At 37.9% G+C, this 23,410-nt stretch overlaps 1 protein-coding gene and 2 long non-coding RNA genes across 4 annotated transcripts; 1 reads left to right on the forward strand and 2 right to left on the reverse strand.

Moving 5' to 3' along the window:
• The first annotated feature begins 313 nt into the window (after positions 1-313).
• On the forward strand, positions 314-7,785 carry LOC132631864 (E3 ubiquitin-protein ligase XBAT33). 2 transcript variants are annotated; one of them, XM_060347579.1, is made up of 10 exons: positions 314-663; positions 981-1,040; positions 1,464-1,535; positions 1,702-1,886; positions 2,337-2,497; positions 2,584-2,642; positions 2,767-2,813; positions 2,897-3,040; positions 4,211-4,302; positions 6,644-7,785. In XM_060347579.1, the coding sequence occupies exons 1-10, from the start codon at positions 487-489 to the stop codon at positions 7,180-7,182; spliced, it is 1,536 nt and encodes a 511-aa protein (XP_060203562.1). In that variant the 5' UTR covers positions 314-486; the 3' UTR covers positions 7,183-7,785. The 2 variants fall into 2 exon arrangements, with proteins under 2 accessions (XP_060203562.1, XP_060203563.1); XM_060347580.1 differs by having other exon boundaries at positions 2,590-2,642.
• Positions 7,786-13,187: 5,402 nt separating this feature from the next.
• On the reverse strand, positions 13,188-17,263 carry LOC132631866 (uncharacterized). The gene is made up of 3 exons (XR_009579131.1): positions 15,794-17,263; positions 14,870-14,920; positions 13,188-13,477 (listed from the first exon to the last, which is right to left on the reverse strand). It is a non-coding gene; the product is annotated as an uncharacterized LOC132631866 (long non-coding RNA).
• A 1,111-nt stretch (positions 17,264-18,374) lies between these two features.
• On the reverse strand, positions 18,375-21,588 carry LOC132631867 (uncharacterized). Its single transcript, XR_009579132.1, has 3 exons — positions 20,981-21,588; positions 20,057-20,107; positions 18,375-18,664 (listed from the first exon to the last, which is right to left on the reverse strand). It is a non-coding gene; the product is annotated as an uncharacterized LOC132631867 (long non-coding RNA).
• Positions 21,589-23,410: the final 1,822 nt, after the last annotated feature.

Genomic DNA, 23,410 nt, shown 5'->3' on the forward strand with positions numbered 1-23,410 from the left:
TTGAGCCTTGAGTAGTGTTTTTTTTCTCAAATGGACCTTATGTGATGCGAATTCTAATTAATAGAGTAGAGATCCTAAAATGGATACCAAACATCAAATAAATAATAGTATACAAAATACACTATCAATTATACAAATTAAATTTCAAAAGAACAACTATAGAGCAAAATTTACTCAAACATTTTTTTTTTCCAACAAATTTACTGCCGTCCACTTTTCCATTACATATCATTTTGTTTTTCAAATTTTGTTTAACGACAGTTGACCTAATTTTTCCCCACAACCCTGTATATCACTTTATAATAGTCCAACCCCGAATTCCCAAATTCTAATGAAAATCCTCTATAACCCAACTCTCTCTCTCTCAGTCAAAATTCACACATCACGTACTGCCATTTCTTACAAATCTTGACTAGACATGTACTATATCTGAAAAAAACATTTATATATATATCTCAAGACAACAGACCTTAGAAAAAGAGAGAAATGGGTAATTCATTTGGGTGTTCAGCTTCCGGTGAACGGTTGGTATCTGCAGCAAGAGATGGTGATTATGTAGAAGCAAAGATGTTACTTGATTGTAATCCATGTCTTTCAAAATACTCTACTTTTGGTGGTCTTAATTCACCTCTTCATTTTGCTGCTGCTAAGGGTCATAACGAAGTATTTTCCCCTTTTCCCCTTTCTCCTTTTTTTTGGTTTCATTGATCCTCTGTCTCAATTTATGTTCCAAGGTTCGGTTTCGAGAGTCAAACCTGTTAATTTTGATCGTGTATTTGAACAAAAATCTTTAATTTTTTTTTTTGTCCTAAATCTGTACATCTTTGAAAACTAGGTAAAAAGTACAGACGAAGAAATTGTGGTCAAGAGAAACTTGTTTGAATCTTGAAATCTGAAAGGTGCTACATAAATTGGGACGGAGGGAGTATCTAATTTCCGTTGTATGATATGTTGTTGATTTGTGTTTGAACGTTTTTCAGATTGTTGCGTTGTTGCTTGAGAATGGTGCTGATGTAAATTCTAGAAATTACTGTGGTCAGGTATGTGATTTTTTTTACCCTTTTTGTTGATTATTACTGTTTAGTTTTCTTTCGAGACTGTTCTAATGAGCTGATAGTTTGAAAGGGGTAGTTAGTTATTGAGAGATCAGCTCTATGAGCTGGATTTTTGTCAATTTTAGTGTTGGAGTATATCTTGGGGCTCTTTGAATTTGAGTTTTCTTTCCATTACCAAATGAATTGATGGATATCTGACAAGTGAGGATTGCTCAGTTTTATAGAGCATCTCCACCCACGATCGGTAGGTCCAGGGTTCGAGTCAGGCTAGGGGGGAAATGTCCGAATACCATAGATCCGCCAAACTCTGTGCGTGTGTGCCGGGCCCGGGGGGGGGGGGGGTAAAAATATATAAAAAAGAATTGATGGATATCTATATTGAGTCTGACTTTTGAGTTGTTTTTGAAGACGGCACTGATGCAGGCATGTCGATATGGCCACTGGGAAGTTGTACAAACCCTTCTTCTCTTTAGATGCAATGTGAGTTTCCTTTATCCTTCCTTTACTTGTTAATTTGGCTGGTAGAGTTGCTGTTCGTTAAGAGTTACTGTATTTTTTATGGTTGCCTCTAGATTTTTTTGTCTAGACCTCCATGTCATTCTTCTAATAGCATTTGCTCCTTTTGTATCTTGAAACTTTCTTTCAGGTTACGAGGGCAGACTATCTTAGTGGAAGGACAGCTCTCCATTTTTCAGCAGTGAATGGACATGTTAGATGCATAAGACTTGTACTGACTGATTTTGTTCCTAGTGCCCCTTTTGATTCAATAAATGCTCAAACAAATGTTGACAGGGGTGACGGTTCAAATTCAAAAAGCAAGAACGAGCAAAGGTTAGTGATCTCTTTGCATCTATTCATCTTCATTCTTGTCACCTGGATTCATGTTGAATTGTACGGATAGACAGACAAATTAGCTACAAGATTTGTAGATGCTAATGAAATCACTGGTTGTCCCGTTATGGTATTGATTGAGGACTAAACGCAAATTGTGTAAGAAAACAGAGAAGACTGAGGTGGTAGTGTAAACCATATGCTCTTGTAAAAGAAGGGGGTCTTATGGGTGCTTCATTTGGTAGGTCCGTGATTTTCTACAAGAAACGGCTATCTAGGTTTTGATAAGAGAATTTGTTAATAAAAATGAGCTGATATTAACCATGCTCATGAGTTCTGACATGAAGTTCTTTGACTTTGAGGGTTAATTCTTCTTGGAAAAATTGGACTATTGTATCTGTAAGCTTCATTTACTTGGCTAATCTTTGTATTTGCTTCATTTCATTGCAGTGCACTGTCAAAATTTGTAAATAAAGCTGCTGATGGTGGTATCACTGCTCTTCATATGGCTGCATTGAATGGGTATTTTGATTGTGTCCAACTCCTGCTTGATCTTAATGCAAATGTATCAGCTGTGACATTTCACTATGGGTCCTCGATGGATCTGATAGGTATATGCTCGCTCGAGGCATGATTACATGTTTTTGGAATTTACCTGATTGTTAATTGACATTTTTTCAAATAAATTATTCTCTAGGAGCAGGAAGCACTCCTTTGCACTATGCTGCCTGTGGTGGAAATCTAAAATGCTGTCAGGTGATTGGTTAACTTGTCGTCCATCTATGATCTAGTATCTAATAATTTTGATTGCCAGAATAAAAAGATGCAATCTTTTATCCTAGCTAGTTTCTACATGTGTATTTACTTTGTGTTGCTGCAGATCCTTATTTCAAGAGGTGCCAGTCGATTGACATTGAACTGCAATGGGTAATCTGCTTAGAACTTTCTCAGTTTAACTATCACATGTGTAAATTCCAGACGTCACTCAACAGATAAATGGATTCTTTCAGGTGGCTTCCTCTCGATGTTGCCAGGATGTGGGGGCGTCATTGGCTTGAACCATTACTTGCACCAAATTCTAATTCAATTATTCCACCCTTTCCGTATTCAAGTTATTTATCATTGCCTCTCTCAAGTGTGCTCAACATTGCAAGGTAAATGGCAATTACCTGTTTTGCCATGCGTAGTCTAATTTTTGGACTGATAAGGGAGGGATAGCCTAGTGGTAAGGACCGTCCACTTCCAAACATAAGGTTCGGTTTGAGTTACCAAGGAAGCAAATGTGGGGAAGGCCACTATTTGGCTCGTAGGTACAGGGATTTAGAGGAGTTGGGTTAACGTATTTAAAAAAAAAAAATAGCTTACTTCGGAATTACTGGTCTTTGTCATCTGAGCAAATTGGAGTTCCCTTTTTGTTTGTTTTAAATCTGTATTGGTGCATCAAATTTGTTAAAGATAAAAGTTCAATATCTAAGCTAAACCTGGTCACTTGTTGTCCGACGTATAATAACTTTTTAATTATCAAGTTTCACTTGATAGAGAGGAGGCATATGTTTGTGATGTGATATTTCATTTTTTAGATTATCTAGTGTTTTTTTATGGTGGCCAAGTTTGGTAGTTACTTTTTGATAAGCAAAATAAATGATGCCATTGATGATAACTGAACTACTAGATGCAAATGTCAATAGAGATGAATTGTTGTAAATGCTGCAAACTCTGTTTGACAAATGTTATTTACGCTAGGGAAACAAAACAATGTGAGGAGCTAAATGAAAATATGACAATTACTTCTAAGGATATTGTGCGTAATAACTGTAAAAGGGTGCTCTATGTATCGATGTAGGTTTGTAACAAGCAGTTCACTGTCCGTCTACTCATTGTCGGGTTGTTCAAACTTCTTGAAATCAATATATATTTTTCTGTGAAATCTATCTATGTGATGCACAGCATAAAGGTGTAATGGAGCCTTTTAGCTTGTGAAGGCATGAGCCGTAAAAATTATGATTGATCCAACTCATATTTGTTCAAGCTTGCACTATGGAATGTTTTGACTTTGAATCTCTGGGCATTGCTGATTTTACTTGACCGGTGGTAGTGGCTGTTAAATAAGTGATAGAATGGGCACTTGTTTTATACTTCTCTTTGTGATTTCCATTTGTTGCTATTTCTTTGGGAAGCATCCTTCTGCCCTCCTCCTCCACCCCCCACCCCCCCACCCCCCGGGGGCCCAAACCACTCTTGTAAATAATGGTTAATCTAATAAGTACTGTAAAATTAAATACCAACCATACATGAGTGCTGATCTTTGTGAGCACTTTCTGCAGAGAGTGTGGGTTGCAGTCATCAGCAACTTCCTCTGATGATTCTGATACTTGTGCTGTTTGCCTGGAGAGAGCATGTTCAGTGGCTGCTGAAGGTTTGTACCATTACTCAATTTGATTTTTTTCAATATATGAATTAGAGAGATTTCTATAAAATGGTTATGACAACAATCATTTATGCAACTATGTTATATAGGAGCAAACTTTGGGACTCTAAGGTCCAATCTATCACAAGATGAATGTTGTATAAACGTGCGTATTAAGATGAATATGCGCTCATACAAGATGGAAGATTAGAAATGATTACATCTGATAAAGATTGCTAGTAACATACATCGAGGAAAAAAATTAGAGAAGCGCCTGATATGTTTTACCTTATTCTACATCAATCTCCTTATATAAGATCCATAGTATGTGCCACTATGATCATTGAAGGTGGTGAAAAAGGATGACGTAGACCTAAAATCTGTAAAGAAAATTGTCTCGATGACCTAGAATTCTTCCGAATCAATGTAGAGATAAGAACAAAACACAACGAGAGCAAATGATCTGTATATGTGATATTACCTAGTTGGGAGTAGGACTTAGTTTATTGTTACACTTGCATTAGATTTGGTTTTTGTGAGGAGCCCTTTTTATCCTAGGTAGAGAAGTTTTTCTTGTCGTGTAGGAATAAGTGGGAGATCTGGGGAATAAGAATAATTATTTAGTATTGGAATGAGATACCCGAATCGAGCAGGTGGATACATATAGATAATTCATTCGGCCAGATCTCTACTAGTTTAGAACTTAAAACATAGTTAAATTGGTTGATATGAATCTGGCAGATGGTGCAATATTCCCCTGTAATTGACGATTTTTGGTTTCTTACATGATCAAGCACTAAGCAACCTCATCATCTATTTTTACATGAGTATATGAAATCCTTTCTTGATTTATTATGGGATGTGGCTGGAAGATGAAGAGGATATAGCACAGGAGGCTATTAGATTCTATAAGGATCAGTTCTTTGAAGATCATATGCTTAATAACTTTGATATATTGAAGCACATTCCTCAGGTGATATCATTAGAACTGAGTGAAACCATAAGTGCAATGCCTAATGAATATTTTTAGAATAAGCGATGAATTACGCAAAATTTAAAGGCTAAAAAAGCAAGCTCAAATTGATGAATGGTGAGCCCACACGATCGATAATTATTGTCACTGCAAAACAAATTTATGAAAATTTCTATGTAATGAAGTTGAAAGGATGTCATTCATTTTTAGGGGAGAAAGAAATATTGTGAATCTTACTAACTCCCAATTTGCAGTTAATGGTAGAATTTGGGTAACTTGGGGTACAAATTGGTACATCGTGAATCTGATTAGTTCTGAAGCTCAAAATATTCACTGCCTAGTTACAGGTAGAACAGGAAGCTTTGTAACAACTCCCGATAAAATATCTGGGGTATCCCATTATCACTGGGAGGAAAAAATTATCTCATTTCTCTGATGTTCAAGCAAAATAGTCAATGAAATTAGAGGCTTATTCACCTACAGCATTACCTCACGTGTCTGAAAATTAAATTAATCTTACCTTGACATTCGTCATAACCTCTTTGGCAATAAAGGACCGTACCTCTTTGACCTTCGCCATTACCCTCACGAGGAACAATCTCAAGATTAAGCCTGTGCATGCTCAAGACCTATCAAATGTAGATATTGTAGTTGTATCCGAGGATAAGATCTAGCACTTGATGAAGTTGGAGTGAAAATCGTAAGGGATCAGGGTTGACATCCCATTAGAGGCGAAAAAATGCGAGGTGATTTCTTTCCATCTACCTAAACGTTTGTGTACAGATTTATCCAATGCATGTGTCGGTAGAAGGATGAAGATACTTGTTGGAATAATTTAGGTGTGTGTAAGTTGGTCTACACCACCGCTATAATTATCTTTTTAAAAAAGAAGTCTAGAGATTGTATTTGTGAAATAAATGTCTAAATACTGCATTTGTTTTTAATTGGCGCTCTGTGAAATCTGTTTTACATACTCCTTCCATCCATTTTATGTGAAGGAGTTCGGAATGCGAAGGTCAAAGCACCTAATTTTTTTGTGAATTCGGACATAGATTCTTCAAACTTTTTGAAATAAAATTCACATATTTGAAGATATGATTAAAGTACTAGTATATGTTAGTTTAACCAATTAATTTTACCTGGAGAGCAATATCATATGCAGTTGTGTTTGTTCTCAATTAGGAAATATGAGATTTTGGAAAATTTCTTTATAGGTGAAATTAGATTCTCTTGCACTTAGGTTTCTGGGACGTTGTTGGAACTTGGGACCATAAGAAGATGATAACAGTTCAAATGACTGTTTTGACCTTGCAAATTTAAAAATATTTAAATTTATTAATATATATTGAGCTTTAATTTTCTATTCATTACTTTCAGGTTGTGGGCATCAATTGTGTGTAAGATGTGCACTCTATCTATGCTCAGCAAGCAACATCCCATCTGAATTATTGGGTCCACCCGGCTCCATTCCATGTCCACTTTGCAGACATGGCATTGTGTCATTTGTAAAACTCCCTGGATCCCCTGCAAAGGAAATTAAGTTACATCTGTCCCTTAGTTTATGCACACCATGCATGCTTCATCCTCATGATCAAGAACGATCAACACCATCTAGTGCACATGAAATCAGAAAGAATCGTGTTGCTTCAGTGTCTTCAGATTTTTCATGTCCTGTGACTTGTAGCCCATTTCCCTCTGTTGCAATCCCTTTATGTACTTGTGATGAAAGACATTCCCCAACCTTGGAATCAAGAGAAAATGATACTCAAGAAGAAACTCCTGATCAGTCACAGTCCACATCAACGGACCAAGACAAAATGGAAGTGAGATTGGAGAAAACTACCTGTTCGAACATGTTTTGGGGCAGAAGAAGCTGCAGTAGAGAGAATCAGTGTAATGCTGAGATTAATGCTTAATAGGCTTGCTTTTTGGTGTCCCAGGGGAGGAAATTTTGATCCAAGCAGAGCAGCGCGTGGATTCAAGGCTTTTGAATCTTTCTTGCAGCTTCTGTTTCTCTCGCTGGCTTTGTACCAGAGGATCCAGCACTCCAGCATGAATATCTTATATTGTTTCCTTGATTATTTGGAGTCTGGGCTTGTAAAGAATTCACAAATAGGACATTGGAGTATGCAACGGAGCATCATTGGAGAGCTGTCTAATCTTCAGATTGTTTTTAGGTTATTCTTAGCTGTTGTATGTAGTGCCGCTATTACTAGTCTGGTTGAAGCAGATAAGTTTTTAACCTGTTTGTTCCAGTACACCCCATCAAGTTGCAAATGATAGTTTGAGTACTGGTGGGGTTTGTGAAGGTAACGTTAGGTGTCTGTAAACTGACAGAGATAGAGTGGAATAGGGAAAATTTGTTGACACCGGTGTTGTTTGTGCACTTTTTAATGTTCTGCAGTAGTAGTAATGTGTTTGGGTTTGTCAATTTAAGTTGTAACTTGTAAGTTTGGCATTATCTTGTAAATTAGGTGTGATGAACTGATGATGCTCCATTAAAGCAATTGCTGCTAGAAGTTTGGCTGAAATCCTAAACATTGATAGCTACCAGTAAGGCAGTAACGACATGCTACTATTCTGTGTGGTAAATGTGAAAGGATTTTGAGGAAAAAAATGTGGGACTTTTAGACACACTTGATGAAAGGATGACGTAGAACTTGTGACTGAAAGCAAATTCAGTTAGGTTTTTGGCATTAGACGAGTTTGACGTTTGGAAATCAAGTAAATGGAGAATGAATCATGTGGTGCGCCTGAATACTGATTGTTGTCTTTAGGGGTGTACATGCACCGAGTTGGTTTGGATTTTTTAAATGTCAAACCAAATCAATTATGTCGGATTTTTATGTCGGATTTTTAAATCAAATCAAACCAATAAAAGTCGGGTTTTTTGATCTCGGGTTTTTTCGGTTTTTTTTTTTCCGAATTTTTTTTCGTACAAAATATAACTTCTACTTCAATTTTTCCTTTAGTCGTAGTAAGATACAACTATACAATTAAGGTGTTTCTTAAGAAAATAACAAAAATGTGAAAATGAGTGATGACATTGTAATAAAATATTCAATAAAAATATAATGAAATAGCATAAAATAAATATTGCTAATTAATAAGGCATAATGAAAATGATCATCATCTAAAAATATTAAGTCATGCTAAAATAAGTACGGTTAATAAATATTAATTACATGACAGAGAAAAAAAAATTGAGTTATGTATTTTTATTGTCTAAATTAACAATGCAAAACTAAAGAATAGATATCCAACATGATTGTCATTCCTAGTGTTAAGATTGAATTACTTTTGTTATAAGCATTAGTATTGATTTGGTTTTGGTTTGGACTTATTTGAATTACTAATATCATCTATGGGCTATAAAAATTATTGAAACATTCAAAATTCTAATTCCAACCTTGAAATAATATGTCAAAAAACAAAAACTATGAAAAAACTTAAGAAATATTTATAAATTACATTATAAGTAAATCTTTTAGGTATAAAATATATTAAAAATTTGTATACGTGTAATGTTGGGTTGATTTGATTTCGGTTTGGCTTCTTTTAGTTAAAACCAAACCAAACCTATCAGTGGCGGATCCAGAATCTCGGGTTCGTGGGTGCTTAACATTTTTGACGTGTAGTTACTGTCAATCACATAGTAGAAGTGCACAACTATTTTAACATGATGATCAAATTAATGAGAAAAGTCATATTAATAAAATGGACGCTGTGAAATTGTGATGAAAAATGCAACTGGCGTGAACAAAATTGGCGAATTTTGGTATTTAGAAAGGATTGGGCTTTGGAGTCTTTTTTTTTTTCCCCAGTTGGAACAAAATTCAGCAAAAAGAGGGGTGGAGTACAAGAAAGAAAGTAAAAAAAAGATTTGTTAGGAGTGAGTTTCGAACTGTCAACCCCTGCCTCATTAGAGCCTCCATTACCATTTCTTAATCAAGCACCCAATAGACCTTTTGTTTGCTGGGTGCTTCTTGACATATTATATCTGTTTGCTTAGATTTTCTATATAACTACACATACTCTGACTTTATTCAATGGGTGCTTGAGCACCAGATTTTTAAATGTAGGTTCGCCCTTAAAACCTATTATGGTCGGGTTTTGTTTTCATACCAAACTAAGTCAAATCAAATCACTAGTCAGATTTTTTTCTCGATTTGATTCGAATTATCGATTTGTCACGTTTTATCGATTTTCTTTGTGCACCCTTAGTTGTCTTGGCAGACTTCTTGTCATTTTTAAGCATGACAACGTGACATTAGCAACAGTAATAGTGTTGGCATTTAGAGAATTCCTGCGACTTCTTGTTATTTATACTATATTAGAAGCATGAGTTGGGGTGGTTTCGTCGTCCATCTCCAACTCATGTAAAAAAAAAAAAAAGTTGACCTCATACTATAAAAATCAAGCAATATAAAAAATTTAAAAAGTGGACCTCACCACTTCCAAACTCATGTAAAAATATATTAAAAAAAAGTGGACCCCATATTAAAAAAATTAAGCAATACCAGAAAAAAAAAAAGGTGGAACCCATATTAAAAAAACAAGCAATATCAAAAAACAAAAAATGTGCACCCCATATTAAAAAATTAAGCAATATTTATATAATTCCCAAAGTATCCTCATTAAGTCAATAATGGTGGATTCATTGCCACATGCGTTATCAACCCATTAGTGGGAGGAAATGAAATTATTGTACAACAAAAAACGTGGATCCTATATTATTATTGCTTTTCTTCAAAAGGTTAAGTAGTCAAACCATACAATTTCCTTTCTTTTCTTATATTAGTCTGAGATCTAATCTAGATATTTAACTGTTATATTTGCTATTCCGCCATGTCATTTATTTGTTATGTTTACTAAAATAAATATACTTAAAATATTTATATTTTAAAATAAGATAGAAGTCAATTACTTTTTCATTTTTATTCTTACTCTAATAAATGTGAAAAGAGATTAATGTCGTAAAAGAAAAAATAATATTAAATGGAGATCAAATAATAAATAAGGTAAATTAGTCAAATTCTAATTCTAATTGACGTTTCCTTAAAAAAAGGTGCAAAAGACAACATGACAAGTAAAATGAGCTAAACCAAGAATATTCACCAAAAATTAAAAAATAGTAGTTTTTCTTTTAAATAGAAAATCAAATTTCTACTTTGTTTCGTTTTAAATATGTAAAATTATTTAATAATTTGAATTAGAATTATCCAAATCAAAATTTGATAAAAAATAGTAAGTATTGTTTAAGTCCAATCTACATACATTAACAATAGAATATTTTACACCTTTAAATTAATCGAATTAAAATTCAAAGTATCAACTGATGTTTAAATATTGCTATTGTTTTGTCTCAAACAGAGGAAAATAGTTTCCTTTTAAACAAGTCTTCTCTTTTCAAAAGTATTAATAAATTTTTGCAAACTTTGTATTCGTAGCAAAACACTAATATAATAAAGTTTTGGATACGAAGCACAAATTATAATGTTATATTAATCGTGCTTTGAACATAGTGTGTGTGTGTGTGTGTATATATATATATATATATATATATATATATATAGTGCAAACTTATGTACGTTTATTAGCAATATAATATATATATATATATATATATATATATATATATATATATATATTATTATTACTACCCAAATACAACTACATATACATAGATACACTTGTATACGGTAAAAACCGGATGCGAGGCAAACCGGTGGAGCGAGGGGACCGACTGATCTGCCTTCTTCGTCATTGGAACGACCAAGCCCGGTGACCCGAGCATTTGTGGCCGTTGGTCCGTATAGCCGTTGGCCCGTACGGCTATTGGTCCGAGTAACCGTTGGTCCGGGTGGCCGTTACACGCGAGCCACGTGCCAGTAGCGTCCTGTCATGGTCAACTACCCACCATGCGTGTGTCAGACAGCGCCGTCAGTCTAATCCCACCAAATCCGTGCCGAGCTGTCCTTATTATTATTATTTTATTAATTCATATTGGATGAAACCCATGGAAGTCACACTATAAATAGGGCATATCCCCCTCCTTTGTAAGGGTTGGCTTCTTCATTTTCCAAGAACACTTGTAATAGAAAAACATATATGCAATCTCTCTCAAATATCGGATTCGATCCATAACAATTATTTTCATTTCCATTGTGCTTCTTCAAACAAGTATTGCATGTCATTTAGCAACACTAATACACTTCATCAACTGCTTTGCTACATAACGTTTATATACCTCATTTCCCTACGATATATTGAGATCCAAGCACATATCCTATACCCACTTACAAATTCAATTGATTACCTAAATCCGGGGTAAACAGTTTGGCGCCCACCGTGGGGCTAGGATAATAGTGGTCTTTGATCTTGATCTCTATCTTACCCATCAAAATCAGAAACATCTACTGTCCGTCTCTGAAAAAACGGACCAAATGGCTAACAGTGGGCAATCTGGTCACGTCAATAACAACGAGATTGTGGCCGAAAATGAAGGCAACGGGCCACGAGGATTGCCAAACCCCCACTGACCCTTTAAATACTAACAATTCAATTACTTTGTCCGGGACACAAGTCCGGAAAGAACCTGATACCCCAAATGATAATATTGACTTGCGTTTAATTTTTGAAATGTTGCAGGAACAGAAAGCGGCGATTGCCAAACAGGGAATCGCAATAGCCCAGCTGCTAAATGGAAGAGATAAAATGACCTCAGAAAAGGCGAAGAGTGTTGCTGAACCCAAAAGAGATGAGGCACGGATGGTTGAAAGCAATGGCTCCGGAGCTGGTCCATCCACCGAGGTTCTGAGAATGCTCGAAACGTTGGTGAAGCGGGTGGACTCGACCGAAAAAAGGGTGGAGACATACAACTCTCGGGTGGATCAAATCCCGGGGGCTCCGCCTATTTTGAAAGGGCCGGATTCAAAGAGGTACATCCAAAGGCCTTTTCCTCCGAGTGCAGCTCCGAAATTGATCCCGAAGAGGTTCAAAATGCCGGATATCCAAAAATATGACGGCACAACGGACCCTCACGAACACGTGACCTCATACGCTTGTGCTATAAAAGGCAATGATATGGAAGAGGATGAAATCGAATCCGTGTTGCTGAAAAAGTTCGGGGAAACTCTGTCAAAAGGAGCATTGACTTGGTACGATCATCTGCCCGAGCATTCAATCACTTCTTTCGAAATGCTCGTCGATGCCTTCATAAAAGCACATGCCGGAGCCAAAAAGGTGCAGGCTTGAAAGGCGAATATTTTTCGTATAGCCCAAAGAGACGAGGAGCTATTGCGTGAATTTGTCAACCGGTTCCAAAGGGAACGAATGGAGCTCCCCCCGGTTCCGGAGGAATGGGCCGCACAAGCTTTCACAAAGGGGCTCAATGTTCGGAGCTCGACGGCTTCGTTCAAAGTAAAGGAAAGCTTGTTGGAATACGAGGCTGTGACCTGGGCGGATGTCCATAACCGATACGAGTCAAAAATTTGGATAGAGGATGACCAACTCGAGCTTCCCCCGGGGCCCGTAAAAATGAACAAAAGCTCGGAGAGATCACGAAAGAATTACGAACCGGAGGCCGGACCATCAAGGGAAAGGTATCGACCATACTCTCGAAAACCAAGCTTCAGGTCGAAAAAATCAAGGGATGGCCCGAGTCATTTCTCCGGGCGGGGGTGATAAACGGGCCGAGTCCCCGGTTCAGGTATACCACTGAGGAGTCAAACGAGGAGGCCACGGCTGTGAAGCTCGATCTCACGGATGAACTTCGCGAAAACGCGTTGGTCCGTATTGCAGCCCAGTGTCACGACCCAACTCCGTAGGCCGCGACTAGTGTCCGTGCTGGACACCCAAACGTACCCAATAACCCAAACTAGCATATCAGCAGAATATTTTTAAATGAAAAAAAAATCAATTGGCGTTAGTAATTATCATAAATGAACCGACATAGTACATGGAAGCCGATAAGGCTGTCACAGATCATATCATCCAAAACATATACAGAACCCACACAAGTATGTCTACAGACCTCTACAGAACATAACAGAATCATAAGACGGGACAGGGCCCCGTCGTACCCCTGAATAATGTACATATATACGATAGCAGAAGACTGTACCAAAATATGGGCTCCGGATAAAGGAGCGCTCCAAAATAGCAGAATAAAGTCCTAAGCGGGCGGATCAGCAAACCTGTCGTTTGTACCTGCGCGGCATGAAAACGCAGCCCCCGAAGGAAGGGGGTCAGTACGAAATATGTACTGAGTATGTAAAGCACGGAACGTAGTAAACAAAGTCATAATCGAAGCAGAAGATACAAAAAATGAACTGAATATCCAGATTAGCAAAATGCTGATCATATAGCATAAATAATATTCGCTGGAAACATATGTCGTACCTGGTCCCATTATGGAACAAGATCATAACCGAAACAGAGCTTACAGAGAAGTGAGTGTAACATCCGAAGTATCAAATGCATATTTTCGAAACATGAGGAGTGTGTACAGAAACATATACCATATCATATCCGACCCCTTCCAAGGGACTCGGCAAACAGAACGTGGCCACCCCCCGACGCTGGTGCCACCACACATAAGGAGCAGAATAGGGGATAACCCCGTAACATAACATATCATATCAGATGGCCATATCAGATCATATCATATCATATCAGAGTGTGTACATGGCACAGCATACTCCACAACCCATGTACATGTATACCTGCCCCCTCACATCGAGGCACGGCGAACAATGCAGAGGAATACGCTTGACAACATATCCTGGCCCGGGCTCAGTGTGGGAAACATTGGGGCATCCACGAATGGAGTAGTGAGAAACTAATGCAAATTAAAATATAGCACATTTACGGAGACTCAGTAGCATAATTCAGATGACAAACCATATGACAGAAGCGGAGCAGTAATCATAGTGTATGCATTTCGGATATCCCAATAGCATATGTCAAAATAAGCTTTTTGTAATCATTTTCATGTTTCAAAATACATTATGGGGCTTATCAAAATAATTCAAACGAATGTCATATATTTCCAGAGACTCAATAAGACCTATCGGATGACAAATCGAAATAATGAAATCGGACAGAATCATAGTGAGTGTATTTCGGATGTCATAATGGATTACAGAAGCATAATCTTTCTAAGTTCGTTTCCAAGTTCCGAAACAGTTTTACAAGACTTAATGGAATATTTAAAACAAGTTTTATTTAGTAATTACAAGCGTAGTTAAAAACATTTCTTTAAAAAAAAAACGCTCGAAGACAAGTCATAACCACTAAAAGGGTAAAATCGGAAATAGTGGGCCCACCTCGGGACAAACGAAGCGGTGGGCTCAAATTACGTATTTTAAGCTTATAAAGTCACCTACGGAGATTCTGGGGACATTCCATAATTTTCTAAACAATTTGCGGAAGTTTGCACAATTCTTTCAATAAAGCATACTTATAGGGTTCAATTCCATTGAATGAAAAAGGGGTATTTTCAAATGCGGATTCCGATGAGCAGAATACTTTCCGAGGCTCGAATCCGATCCTAGTACACCTAGGACATGCCAAAAGAATAATCGGGATAGCTTTACATACCTTGTATGCTCTTTACGCCTTTCCAAATTCAATTCCCGTTTCGCCCAAAATCTGCAATTGGTCACATTTACCAATTCTCAATTTCCAATCTTTAAGTATTCAATCTTTATTCATAATTGCCTACAGAAATTTGGGCAGCATCTCCCCTATACATATAGCATCCCCGAGAATTTAACTCGGCCAAAACAATCAACAACAACCCAACAACAACATAAACAACAACAACAATCACTGTAAACACAATATAACTTAACTAGCTATCTTCCCAACATAATGTCATAACCTTCATTTCAACTTCAATTTCCAAACTAACCTCAATGGTTTCACATTCATCATCTAGATCATCACAATATAATTTGGAAATATTTCATATCATTTCTACGAAATATTCACAAGATATACAAAATATACAAACTTTCCACCCAAACATAATTCACCCAAAACTTCAAATCTTCAACCTACATATTCATAACATATTTCCATCTTCCAATTTCATCAACCATAATCATAATTTACACCTTAACAATTCCATTTTCATAATTACATAAATCTACCATAAAATCACAAAACTTCCCATAACAACTTAACAACCAACCTTTCATGCTAATATGGACTTACATCCCTCCAAATCCACCAACCAACATAGCCATTCACATTTAAAACTTCATTTCCATATTTACATAAAATTACATTAAAATCACATAAGTTCCTATAATCATTTTCCAACAATTTTTCATGCCATCTTAAACCATTTTTCCTCCACATTATACAAGTGAACTACATTTATTTTCATCCAAAATTCTCTTCAAATCTCATTCCATAATTCACAATGCCAACGGACGAATTTATATCGCTATTTTCCCGTTCTAATCCGTTAAAACTTTAAATAAACTTGTTAGCAATGAAAAGGAACCTTATTCATACCTTAAGAATTCAGCCACCACGTTATCACCCTCCTCCTTGGTTGATTTTTAGCTCAAATTGAAGACAACGCAGCGTACAACACTTTTCCCTTCATGGGCTTCGGGATTCGGGGCTCGGATTTTGGTCAAAATTAGTTTTTCTTCTCTCCAAAGCTCCTCTCTCTCTCTCTTTCCAGAATTTTCTGGTTGTTACAGGTCTTAAAATGAGGAGGAAGGCCGAAATTTTCACTTATAAAAACTTGGGTAATGGGCCTAACCCGGTTGGGCTCGGATTGGGCCTAGCCCACTAACCTTTCTGCATTAAAACGTCCATATCTCCTTGTCCCGACGTCACCTGGGAACCCACGACCTATGGTTGGAAAGATAATTCAATTATCTACAACTTTTATTTCTTGGTATTTTTCCAAATTCCAAACTTATAATACCGTTTTTGCCCCCCAAAGTCAGGTCACCCGAAAACGTTTTCTTAAAAATATTCGTTTGGAGGACTTCCACTTTGATTTGGCCCAAGGGTCCTTCTTGAGTTGTGTTTAACTTCACATATGTGATTCATATAATTTGTCACATGTCCCAAAAAAAATCTTGACGTGTGGGCCCCACCTCAACTTATAATTAATCCGACGTTCAAAAATACGGGATGTAACATCCTCCCCCCCTTTAGAACATTCGTCCTCGAATGTTCAACTAGCCTTATGGGGTATTATAATACGTCGGAGAGGTCTCTTTCTTTCCTTCAAAATTTCCCAAACGTTACTATTACTGTCCCCCTTTTACGTACTCGCCCCTTTTTTTTTTTTTCTATTTCCGAACATCGTTGTGCTGGAACGTCCCGGCCTTAGCTGGCGACGGAACTAGTGTCAGTTTACTTATAATATCTGTACCATGTCTTTCGCTTTGTCTCTCAAATTCTGTTCGGTTAATGTCTTTCATACCTCACGACACTGGCTGCTGAGGTCCACCTGTCGGTCGGTACAATCATGAATGGGGTGTCATGTGTACAAATACACATTTACTACCATTTTGCTTACAAAACAATTCTCAAACGCTTATTCAAACTTACTCTCATTCCCAAGCTGCATTGCGCTATCTTCTTCCTCACCAGCTTATCTTGTCTTAGTCTACCCGACTTCTTGAGTGTTTCTAATCACTCCGCATATCCTAATTTCCTTTAAGTTACCTCAAATTTCCCATTCGTCCCTTATTCCTATACTTGTGAAAATTTTAGTTTACTTCCCAGGGGGTCACCCATCCCAGAATTGCTCTGGCCCTAGCACGCTTAACCTTACAACTTTAATGCATTTAGGCACGTTAAGGCCGTTATAATTACACCAATTGCCCTGCACGTCCTTTGTCACGTAATTTAAGACAAGTCGGGGTCTTGACAGCTTTTCAAAACGTTCTCGTAGCGGGTCCCACCCCGACCTAGCGAGAATTCTTTTACTTTTCTGACTATATAGTTACCGTGTTGCCCCCTGTACGTCTTCAATATTTACCTCCATGTATATATATATATATATATATATATATATATATATATTATATTTGAGTCGTGAGCGAACCACTCAATTCCCGACTGCTTGTCATACACTTTGTATTCTTTCAATTAGAGGAAACTTGATCGTTGGACATTTTTGCCCTTCCACATATTTTTGCCCTTCACATGGGCTGTGCCAAAGCAAAATGGGGTTGGAACATATTTCTGGTTCATTTAAATAAATTGCGAACTTGCTACTCGTATATGCTTTCTCGAGATAAAATTTTCCAAACAAGGATAATGCTTCTTACAAATGACATGGAGGGTATCTCTTAAACTTTTAATCCAACATAATAGATTTACCCTATCGGTATCGACCTTCAAGACATGTTAAGAATTTATGTCTCATTTTCCTCTTCGTATTCCTAGAAAAGTTTGGGCAGAGGTTCCTCTGCATTTCTTACTATCCCAAAACCTGTACACAGGAAATACCAACCACGCCTCACAGGGCCAACACATATACGTATATACATATCATATCATATCGCATCATAGCTACACGGGGCTAACAATTTCAAATAAGAGTACAAAGATGCCGAGGCTTACCTCACATGCCCAACTCAAATGGCACCTGCTACACTTTCCTGTTTATTTTTCTTTTTAATCTTCAGCTTGTGTTTCAATCGTACTTCAAATACCTTACCCAGCATACGTCTTTCATACCATTACTTACCTGTGTACTGTGCAGCTTCCAATATCATCAGTCGCTGTCTTACGTCGATACCGTCCTCCAGCTGAAATCAAGGGTTAATAAAAAAAGGAATTCATTTCCTACAGCTGGCTCTATCGCACGATCTAAGATTCAAAGAAAGGTAACACCCTAAATGCCCTGTAGCCTCCTGTTTATAGATGTGGTGCACAACACACCGATAAACAAGACTCTACTAGACACGGTCTGTAGACATTCCGAGGACGAACTGCTCTGATACCACTTTTGTCACGACCCAACTCCGTAGGCCGCGACTAGTGTCCGTGCTGGACACCCAAACGTACCCAATAACCCAAACTAGCATATCAGCAGAATATTTTTAAATGAAAAAAAAATCAATTGGCGTTAGTAATTATCATAAATGAACCGACATAGTACATGGAAGCCGATAAGGCTGTCACAGATCATATCATCCAAAACATATACAGAACCCACACAAGTATGTCTACAGACCTCTACAGAACATAACAGAATCATAAGACGGGACAGGGCCCCGTCGTACCCCTGAATAATGTACATATATACGATAGCAGAAGACTGTACCAAAATATGGGCTCCGGATAAAGGAGCGCTCCAAAATAGCAGAATAAAGTCCTAAGCGGGCGGATCAGCAAACCTGTCGTTTGTACCTGCGCGGCATGAAAACGCAGCCCCCGAAGGAAGGGGGTCAGTACGAAATATGTACTGAGTATGTAAAGCACGGAACGTAGTAAACAAAGTCATAATCGAAGCAGAAGATACAAAAAATGAACTGAATATCCAGATTAGCAAAATGCTGATCATATAGCATAAATAATATTCGCTGGAAACATATGTCGTACCTGGTCCCATTATGGAACAAGATCATAACCGAAACAGAGCTTACAGAGAAGTGAGTGTAACATCCGAAGTATCAAATGCATATTTTCGAAACATGAGGAGTGTGTACAGAAACATATACCATATCATATCCGACCCCTTCCAAGGGACTCGGCAAACAGAACGTGGCCACCCCCCGACGCTGGTGCCACCACACATAAGGAGCAGAATAGGGGATAACCCCGTAACATAACATATCATATCAGATGGCCATATCAGATCATATCATATCATATCAGAGTGTGTACATGGCACAGCATACTCCACAACCCATGTACATGTATACCTGCCCCCTCACATCGAGGCACGGCGAACAATGCAGAGGAATACGCTTGACAACATATCCTGGCCCGGGCTCAGTGTGGGAAACATTGGGGCATCCACGAATGGAGTAGTGAGAAACTAATGCAAATTAAAATATAGCACATTTACGGAGACTCAGTAGCATAATTCAGATGACAAACCATATGACAGAAGCGGAGCAGTAATCATAGTGTATGCATTTCGGATATCCCAATAGCATATGTCAAAATAAGCTTTTTGTAATCATTTTCATGTTTCAAAATACATTATGGGGCTTATCAAAATAATTCAAACGAATGTCATATATTTCCAGAGACTCAATAAGACCTATCGGATGACAAATCGAAATAATGAAATCGGACAGAATCATAGTGAGTGTATTTCGGATGTCATAATGGATTACAGAAGCATAATCTTTCTAAGTTCGTTTCCAAGTTCCGAAACAGTTTTACAAGACTTAATGGAATATTTAAAACAAGTTTTATTTAGTAATTACAAGCGTAGTTAAAAACATTTCTTTAAAAAAAAAACGCTCGAAGACAAGTCATAACCACTAAAAGGGTAAAATCGGAAATAGTGGGCCCACCTCGGGACAAACGAAGCGGTGGGCTCAAATTACGTATTTTAAGCTTATAAAGTCACCTACGGAGATTCTGGGGACATTCCATAATTTTCTAAACAATTTGCGGAAGTTTGCACAATTCTTTCAATAAAGCATACTTATAGGGTTCAATTCCATTGAATGAAAAAGGGGTATTTTCAAATGCGGATTCCGATGAGCAGAATACTTTCCGAGGCTCGAATCCGATCCTAGTACACCTAGGACATGCCAAAAGAATAATCGGGATAGCTTTACATACCTTGTATGCTCTTTACGCCTTTCCAAATTCAATTCCCGTTTCGCCCAAAATCTGCAATTGGTCACATTTACCAATTCTCAATTTCCAATCTTTAAGTATTCAATCTTTATTCATAATTGCCTACAGAAATTTGGGCAGCATCTCCCCTATACATATAGCATCCCCGAGAATTTAACTCGGCCAAAACAATCAACAACAACCCAACAACAACATAAACAACAACAACAATCACTGTAAACACAATATAACTTAACTAGCTATCTTCCCAACATAATGTCATAACCTTCATTTCAACTTCAATTTCCAAACTAACCTCAATGGTTTCACATTCATCATCTAGATCATCACAATATAATTTGGAAATATTTCATATCATTTCTACGAAATATTCACAAGATATACAAAATATACAAACTTTCCACCCAAACATAATTCACCCAAAACTTCAAATCTTCAACCTACATATTCATAACATATTTCCATCTTCCAATTTCATCAACCATAATCATAATTTACACCTTAACAATTCCATTTTCATAATTACATAAATCTACCATAAAATCACAAAACTTCCCATAACAACTTAACAACCAACCTTTCATGCTAATATGGACTTACATCCCTCCAAATCCACCAACCAACATAGCCATTCACATTTAAAACTTCATTTCCATATTTACATAAAATTACATTAAAATCACATAAGTTCCTATAATCATTTTCCAACAATTTTTCATGCCATCTTAAACCATTTTTCCTCCACATTATACAAGTGAACTACATTTATTTTCATCCAAAATTCTCTTCAAATCTCATTCCATAATTCACAATGCCAACGGACGAATTTATATCGCTATTTTCCCGTTCTAATCCGTTAAAACTTTAAATAAACTTGTTAGCAATGAAAAGGAACCTTATTCATACCTTAAGAATTCAGCCACCACGTTATCACCCTCCTCCTTGGTTGATTTTTAGCTCAAATTGAAGACAACGCAGCGTACAACACTTTTCCCTTCATGGGCTTCGGGATTCGGGGCTCGGATTTTGGTCAAAATTAGTTTTTCTTCTCTCCAAAGCTCCTCTCTCTCTCTCTTTCCAGAATTTTCTGGTTGTTACAGGTCTTAAAATGAGGAGGAAGGCCGAAATTTTCACTTATAAAAACTTGGGTAATGGGCCTAACCCGGTTGGGCTCGGATTGGGCCTAGCCCACTAACCTTTCTGCATTAAAACGTCCATATCTCCTTGTCCCGACGTCACCTGGGAACCCACGACCTATGGTTGGAAAGATAATTCAATTATCTACAACTTTTATTTCTTGGTATTTTTCCAAATTCCAAACTTATAATACCGTTTTTGCCCCCCAAAGTCAGGTCACCCGAAAACGTTTTCTTAAAAATATTCGTTTGGAGGACTTCCACTTTGATTTGGCCCAAGGGTCCTTCTTGAGTTGTGTTTAACTTCACATATGTGATTCATATAATTTGTCACATGTCCCAAAAAAAATCTTGACGTGTGGGCCCCACCTCAACTTATAATTAATCCGACGTTCAAAAATACGGGATGTAACACCCAGAAGCAGAGAATGGAAAGGTACTACAATCGGAGAGCTAATTTTTGACATTTCTAAGTTGGGGACTTGGTGCTTCGAAAAGATACCTTGAGCACCAAGAATCCCAACGGAGGAAAACTGGGTCCGAACTGGGAAAGACCGTACAAGATAACCGAGGTAACGGGCAAAGGATCGTATCAGCTGGAATCCGTGGACGGGCAGCGATTGTGCAATAACCGGAACGTGGCTCATTCGAAGGGATATTACTGCTAAGGTATGGACACCTCATGTTTAACCTTTTTCTTTTTGTAGGAAGTCAAGTACCGGATAAAGTTAGGATCTAGGTCTGAAAACGCGTGTTGCACTCTTTTCCTTAGTACGGTTTTGTCCCAAAATGGGTTTTTCGACAAGGTTTTTAATGAGGCAACAAGTACAACGTATTACTTAACAAAAATAAGGACAAACGGCCGGGAACTCGGGGTTACGGCCTACGAGTGGGGGCTTGATAGCGCTCGCCTGATCTTGCAGCTCGGATAAGCACTAGGGGACTTATACCCACATCGAGGTTTACCCCGGTTAATGGAAAACGGAGGAGCTCAACAAATCAAGACCGGACCTTCTGCATTAGGTTTCGGTGTAAGGACCAAACGATCAAAATGAATCGTGTCCCCCCAATATTTGCTACGGCAAAATCAAGATCGGACCTTCTGCATTAGGTTTCGGTGTAAGGACCAAACGATCAAAATGAATCGTGTCCCCCCAATATTTGCTACGGCAAAATCAAGACCGGACCTTCTGCATTAGGTTTCGGCGTAAGGACCAAACGATCATAATGAATCGTGTCCCATTTAGCATTTGCTATGGCAAAACTAAGGCCCGGTCACCGGCCATAGCCTTCAATGTAAGGACCAACCGATCATAATGAATCGTGTCTCATTTAGCATTTGCTACGGAAAAACTAAGGCCCGGTCACCGGCCATAACCTTCGATGTAAGGACCAACCGATCATAATGAATCGTGTCCCATTTAGCATTTGCTACGGAAAAACTAAGGCCCGGTCACCGGCCATAGCCTTCGATGTAAGGACCAACCGATCATAATGAATCGTGTCCCATTTAGCATTTGCTACGGCAAAACTAAGGCCCGGTCACCGGCCATAGCCTTCGATGTAAGGACCAAACGATCGTAACGAATCGTGTCCCGTCGTATATTTGCTACAGCAAAGGCAGAAGGAATTAAAATTCTCATATGTACAAACATTTTGCAAACGCAAAGTTATCAAAAGCTGGTATAACAAAATCTTGGGTGTCTTTCTGTTAAAAGGACTTCGCCCCGATGGTAACCGTCGTATTCCAGCACTGCCCCACTCACATACTCTATATCGAGGATTGTGCCCGAAATTCGACAAAGGAGACAAGGTCACAATGACCCAAGCCAAAGCTCGGCAAATTCCCCCAAAACGGGGACTGCTACATCAAAAACTTTGCCAAGGTTGAAAGAATACCGACCCTAAAGAAAATGCCTATCGTAATTCGGAGACATCTGAACTTATGAAGCATCGGATAAGTCCCACGGGCATGGTGAATTAACGACTATGAGTCGACCTGTCCTAAAACGGACCAACGATCATGACAAAAAATAATGGCAAACATTCAAAATGAAGAAATAAGAAGGTAACGACGAGCTGACAGGGCCACCGGTTTCAGAAGTTATCCACTCCCCGTTACTCCGATAGATCGGAGATCCGGGAAGTGTGGGGCTATCTGTATACGGTAAAAATCGGATGCGAGGCAAACCGGTGGAGC

This window comes from Lycium barbarum, chromosome 3, assembly GCF_019175385.1.
Source record: "Lycium barbarum isolate Lr01 chromosome 3, ASM1917538v2, whole genome shotgun sequence".
In the NCBI taxonomy this organism is placed as follows: domain Eukaryota; kingdom Viridiplantae; phylum Streptophyta; class Magnoliopsida; order Solanales; family Solanaceae; genus Lycium; species Lycium barbarum.